General features: G+C 50.6%; 1 protein-coding gene across 1 annotated transcript; it reads left to right on the plus strand.

Moving 5' to 3' along the window:
• Positions 1–5,148: 5,148 nt before the first annotated feature.
• SAPIO_CDS10595 (uncharacterized protein) lies at positions 5,149–6,561 on the plus strand (the record flags this gene model as incomplete). The annotated part of the gene is made up of 2 exons (XM_016784160.1): positions 5,149–5,209; positions 5,291–6,561. 2 exons carry the CDS (start codon positions 5,149–5,151, stop codon positions 6,559–6,561), a joined length of 1,332 nt encoding a protein of 443 aa, XP_016638400.1.
• Between the last annotated feature and the right edge of the window lie 430 nt (positions 6,562–6,991).

The raw sequence follows: 6,991 nt of genomic DNA on the forward strand, positions 1-6,991 counted from the left end.
AATGGCTACGACGTGGCTAGAGTCAACTCGAGCCACGCCCATCTACTTCATACGGGAAGGATAGATTTTAGGACGGGCGCCCTTTCGGCCGACCTTTGTTCCTCTTCCCGTCACTCACTCACCTCCCCAAGACGAGCATCAACACCCAACGCGAATCCGGTATGCTATACAGCCTCTTAGTTGACTAGACAAGATCAGCCTCACCACAAAGCGACTCAAATGGAGGATAAGCTGTATATTGCCCCTCACCTCTCATCGGCGAGGTCTCGTCGCAACGCACTCTCAATCCATCTCACATGCAGAGCAGCCTAGAAGGCGACTAGAGACCCGACTCCCAATGGGCTTTGCATATTCCTCCGCAGACGTTTCTCTAATTGGATGTGGCTTGGCTTGGGCTGGGCACATGCTGCTGCAGGTTGGCAATAATTCTTACAGACAAAGCATTTCGTTTCCGTTCTGCCTGTTATCAGAAACTTCAGCCGCCCATCAGGCTTGCTCTGTCTTTGCCTCTTTGACGTCCCTCGTCATGCGCGCATCTCCCCTTATCAAAGGGGCCGTCAATCAAACTCTCGCGAAAGTCAAGAACACTCATTTCAATCAGGATCACAACAGCTTTGTTCAAGACTCGACCCATTTCTTGCACACTCGAACAACATGAGAACAAAAGGAACGAAAGCCACTTCGGCCTTGGTGACTTCGGAAATCGACTTTTGCGGAATATCTGATCCCAAAGCGCGAAATGACAAGGACCAACCAACCCCTGCGAAAGGAGCTCGGAGAAGACGACAATAATATGTCTTTGAGAGGGAGCCGCATTTGGCAACCAGTTCTGAGGCTGATGAGGCGGTGCACCGGGGGTCATCGTCGTGAGACCACCACCTTTACTCCAGGTGGGTAAGCGTATTTCGTACGCTCCAGTGCGACGTGTTTTTAGCGTATCTCGTAGCGTGATTTGAGCCAAATTTAGAAGTAGGAAGGCTCAGGAGTCGGGCATTGTCAACACAGGCGGAAAACCCCGTTCCCCCTTCCACACGCCCAGGGTCAGGACACAGCAGCAATGAAGGGAGACCGTCTGGTCTAACCTTAAGAGCAGAGGGATCGCAGCAGATGCTTGAACCCGAGGCTCATCGTCGTCGTTTGTTTGTTTGGTTCGGCTTGCCATGTGCGTTCGCGACCTTCCGATCTGGCCTACCGTGTCTCACCCGCCGACCATTCGTGTGAAGGAAACAAGGTCTCACGGGCAAAGCCACCCGGCCATTTGAACCCGACCCGAAGTCGTAATTATCACGTCGCAGAAGCTATCAACTTCAATGCGTGCTATCCCCGCAGCGCACCGGAGGGAACCCAATCTTTTGTCACTTGGGAAAAGAAAGTCATCAAATGATCTAATGTTGGTTTCTTGATTCCCACCAGACCGAGACCCTAGGAGTAGTTTACGTGCGAAGTACATCCTCGTTCCCTTTATCTTTGATCTTTGTCTTGGTCAAGTATCACTGGAGTTCTGAGGTCATTGGAGAAGTGTGGGATTAAAGGAAAGACGATAGACCCGCCTCCCTTGTTTCAAGTGTTCAACCCTCAAATGTCCAGCCCTCTGTTGTGAGCTCATCGGCTGTCTGTCAGTCGTGTCTCCATTAAATCCACATCGACGGGTCCACCAGCGTCCCCTTCCATTGCCGTGACTTGTGGCAGCGCCCAGTGCCGTCGAACTAGCGCCAGTGGTGTTAGCGCAAACTCTCACAGAACCTTTCGATTGATTTCTTTGAATCTTTAGCCTGAAGATCCCTCAGGGGCAAAAACTTGGCTGCAGCATCCCGCGCCTTCTTTTTCACTCGCAGAAGGGTCTTCGTCATCCAACAGCTCGGGATGGGATGGGTCGTTCATCAATATCCGTGGGTATTCTTCTATCGTTTCCAAGGCAAAGCTTGAAGAAATCCAGATATTTATATTGCGTTCCCACGATGGTTGGTATTCCAGGGATGATAACGCACGCATTTTTACTAAGGTACAATCGTTACCATTGCTCTGTTCCATGTTGAAGCGATCCCATATTGAAATACACCTCGATGCAGTGCAGCATGATGATCTGCAAGGCACGACGACGTCGGTTTACAGTACACTACAGCGGCTAAGGGGAAGGGGCAGGGCCCGTATTTCTGAGATAGAAACTACAATCCTTCAAAACCAGCGTGCTACATTACCATACTATCCAGTAGATTCGTTGAATGGCGAACGATGGCGGGTGGTTCGTCTTGACACTATCGTGGGGTTGGGTAGGTGAGAAGAGAGTGCCACACCAATGGGCCAACATCGCCCTTCCATGGGATAGGAACATCGAGGCTCGAGAACCTCGCCCGTAGCCGGTGACGCTATTCACGATCGGCGGTAATTTGGACCCGGTTCGCCTGTTCCTGTCTGCGCCCAGGAATCAAGAGCGATCCAGTAAACAGAGTGCAGTAATACACAGCTTCGTTATGACCACATACACATACGAATATGGCGAGATCCTCCTGCATATAGGTAGGGACCGAACCTTGGCACATCACCAAAAAGCCCTTGCAAGGCGAGAGCGCCCTTCGGAAGATTCTTCCAGATCACTTGCGGAAGCTGTTCTCCTCGATTGGTCGGGCGGGTAATTAAGAACGATTAGAACATTTAAGCAATAAACCCTGCTTGCTCACGTACACGTTCAACACTGGCTCAAGATTAAATTACTGCACCTGGAAGCAAAATGGGTTACGGAAGAGCAATATAATACCCCTCAGCCCGTCTTTATTGGCTCTTCCTGAGAGTGTTAATACCCGTACTTGTAAGTTCCTTGTGGATCATCGCAATGATGAGCTGGTTCGGATCTCTCACACTGTCGACGGGGAAAAGAAGCTCAATTGCCGGGCCGAACGAACTCGACCTCCAGGGCTAGGACCAGCTATATAAGAGCATTCGTAATTGATCGCGGAACCCAGTTACATCGTAGATATTATCTCGTCGTATCCTATGAATATGGTTCGAGTTTCTCAGTGGAGATTCCAAGGCTCTACCTTTTGACAAGATGTGGAAAGAGGCAGGAAACAAGAGCCACACAGCCAGCTCATGTTTCATACTCTAGCGACCTTCCAGTTCGGTCATGGGGAGGTCGCGTGTGAGACAGTCATCTGAGCAGCGGGAGAAAATATGTTGTGTCCTCCTCCCGAGGTAGACGGTAAGGAATGGTGTGCCACTCGTCGAGACGGCACCTCTTGCAGAAGCGAATCTGTCGTGGACACACTGTTCCCGGAGGTGAGTCTCCAAGAGGGAGGGGTCACTCCAAGTGCAAATACACGCTTTTTACTCATATGAACACGCGTCCGGCCCCGGAACATTAAATGACACCATACTCGAGAGAAGAGAGAAGAGCAAAAGAGAAGACAGGAAAAAGTGATCAATGTTTTTGGCCTGCTGTGTAACCCAAAATAGCAATACTACAACAGAGAAAAAGGAAAAGATCCAGATGTCGAATTGGGGAATATGGCATTGATCGCAATAAAAGTGATCTCGGTCACCATCAATATCGCCGATTCGGAGGATTTTGTGGTCAAGGAATCCATATCCCCGTATGAAGTAGAACAGGAGAGACTGTCTGCTCCATCGAACGTTCTTTCCTGTCAGATATGAGCTAGGATCAAATAGGATACGGTAGGGCTAAGATGTTAAAGGAATGTGAATGGGCAGCACCAATGACGGACACCAACACGCCCAGCTTCTGAGATTCGGCTCTGATCAATATTGATCCTGTTGATTTACTTCGTATTTGACCATTGATCGATGCTCTCATGTTGTATCCTGCTTGTATCTCGGAGAGTAAATTGGTACTAATCAGACCTTAATATGCATGTGGCACTCTCGGTTGGAGAGAACATTGAACCTATTAATAAAATGCTACCTGTCGCTACCCATTCTCGTCATCGGCTGATTTGATTGAGAGAGGATACAAATATCGACTCGTCCAAGCAAGACGGACTTGGCGACCGTTGCTATTGTTAGGGTTTGAAGTAGACTCCCAGGTTTGGGAAGCGATTAAGGTACACACTACACTATTCAACAATAGTCTGGGCTGGTTTATGCTATATCTGGGTGTACCTGGCTCCGAAGTGGGGCGCAAGGGAATGTGCCTGGCGAATGAGATGGCGGAAATCCCATCCACCCACAGTGTGTCGCCCTTGGATTTCGCAAGCCATGGATCTTCTGTCATCTCGAATGTACCCTAAGGCTGTACAAATACATCTAACTGCACTTCAAAATACCAGTCGGTCTTGGTACCCATACTCCTGTCAACTGCGGCAGTTCCTGTTCCTGTACAGTTGTACCTGCGCTATTACTCAGGACATTGCACGACCAAAGTAAGTGGAATTAAGTACGAAGGATGGTACGGGAGATACGGTACAATACCTCGTTTTCCCCTTCTCCGCACTCAGCAGCCCATAGAATGTGGTTTTGTAGAGGTAGTCTGTGGTACAGCGGTTGTAGAGTGGCAGCAAAGTGAACCCCCCCCTTCGGACCAAACTCTTTTTGATCTGGTCGACTCCGCCCTTCTCGATCCTCTCCATTGCCCATCCTTTTTGTCCTCCGCTCTTCCGCCTCTTGCCTCCTGTCATCTCCCGTCAAAATTCAAATCGCAGCACAGGCGACGGTATCTCCCTCACGAACTTCTTATCGAGTCTCCTGTTTCCATGTAAACTCCTCGCGAAAACCTCTTGCCGGACGTTCGATCAATGCCACTCATGAGGCATTTCTAACTGCTCGATTTTCCACTGTCCCTTTTCTTCGCTTCAATTCTCGGGCTTGTCCCTCGTCATTCGTTTACCAACCTTTAACTCTCTCTCATCTACGAGCATCGCCTCGGGGGCTTGACTGGTCTCGTCCTAGATAAACCTTCTTGCCTTTCCTTCGTTTCCGTCTTTTGCTTTACATCCGATCAGCCTTGCTATACTAGATTCCACGACCTGCACTTTCCTGTCTCTCCGAAATACGACTTTCCCTTCGATACCCTCAGCGCCGTCCAGTGGAGCTCCGATCTTCGAAACGATCGACACACCCAGTCTCATACCTTTTCACCCGTCGATCATCACCGTTTACAGCGTCAACCTACCAACCTCCCTCCCCGACAACCAAAAAATGGGCGACGAGTTGAATCCGCTCGTCATCGTGACGTCCGATGAACAGGTATTTTATGAAGGTAAGCCTCACTCAAGTCTTATCGTAACGCGGCCCCTACTTGAAAGCACTTGTCTCGTATTGACTAACGCCTTTTATCCAGCCCTACGAGCCCGTGAGTTATATCCTCGAGACGACGACAACGAGACCTGTGTGAAGTGCGCGACGAACGGACGCCTCGTGTGCGATGCCTCGTGTGACGAGACCCAAGGATGGGTATGCAAGCAGGTGGTCAAGGTGGACAACTGCAAGGAGTGCCCGACCACGAAATGTGTTCAGGAATCCCAAGTCGACACTCCCATCGCAGAACCTGTTCAATCACACTCAAACGGGCCGAGTGCCGGCGTTATCGTGGGTGCCGTAATTGGCGGTGTTGTTGGAATTGCAGCAATCACCTATCTCATTTGGAGGTTCTGCATCAAGAACAAACGGCATACACTCGAGCCAGTCGCCTACGACGACATTACGGAGCAGAAGTTAGAAGCCGAGCGTGCCTTCCAGGCCCGCCGAGACCAACGGTCGTCGATGCACACCGTCCACTCAATCGCCTCGACGGTCCTCACGCGAGCCTCGAACATTATTCAAATCGCTTACATTCCCGGTGTTACCAACCGAGCCACTCCCGCCTCACCCGGTGTTCTGGTTCCTCCCGTACCTCCGATCCCGATCACGGTCACCGACTCCAACAGCCCGTCTCACTACGAAGATCAGCATTTCTTCATGCCTGGTGATTTGCGTGACTCGACTTACTCGGCCATGACCGGATACACCGACAGGACATCTTTTGCTCGAACCTCGTACGCACCCAGGTCAAGTGTCGCGTCTACCATTTACGGCAAGAATGTTGTTGTATCAACGCCTCAGACCGGTATGCGGGCTAGGCCTGCTATGATTAGCGTTCGCTCCGGCGCTGCCACCACCAGCAGTGGCTCCACCACGCCACCAGTGCCCAGCGTCGACTACGACAAATATTCCAGGCCCAAGAGCCGCGACAGCACCTTCAGTATTGGCTCTGCATTCATGAAGAATGCCAGTGCCTCAACAGCCACTCCAGTCCGGGCCCAACTCGTCCGTGTCGCGAGCGGAAAGAGAGTCAACATCAAGAGCAAGGCCAGTGACGATAACACACCAAGTATCCGCAGCCCTCTTGGTCCCGACTCCAGCTCCCCAACAATCGTTGAGGACACTCTACCCGAGGATGGCCCGTTCTTGGATCCACCCGAGCCTGCGGCCAGCAGGTTGAGCCACTCGAGCACACCTAGTCTTAGCGCAGTTATTGAGGAGGCCACAAGAAGGGCGGCTCATGTCGAGAAACCCAAGTCTTTGACGCGAGAGACAAGCCCATTCGGCGACGAACATGCAACGAGGGATTAAGGATAGTATGCGTACGCATCTTCATCTATCCTACCCCCTTTATACGGCCTGATCGGGATTGGGCTATTGTCTCTTCGCTTCTCGTGTTTACATGTACCGTGCTCCGTCAAGCCGACGATTGCCGCACGGGCTGATGCTTATGAACCTTACCCATCAGCGGCTACACTCACTACCTTCATCTCTGCTGCGAACATTATCTTTCTTCTTCTACATCGGATCTTTTATGTGACGTACACTTTTTTTTTTTTCTTTGTCTAATCTTTTTACCCCTTTTTGGCGGCCGGGATATCTTGGAAAGTTGGAAACGGAGTTGATTTAAGCGGATACCTACATTCCACGGGAAACACTGGGATGAATGTACAGCAAAGCGCAACGTGGACATATAACGTTACCTTTCATCGTCTGATGTGTTGTTTATTCAATAGATATG

This window comes from Scedosporium apiospermum (genome assembly GCF_000732125.1).
Source record: "Scedosporium apiospermum strain IHEM 14462 chromosome Unknown SEQ_SAPIO_0176, whole genome shotgun sequence".
Classification (NCBI taxonomy): Eukaryota; Fungi; Ascomycota; class Sordariomycetes; order Microascales; family Microascaceae; genus Scedosporium; species Scedosporium apiospermum.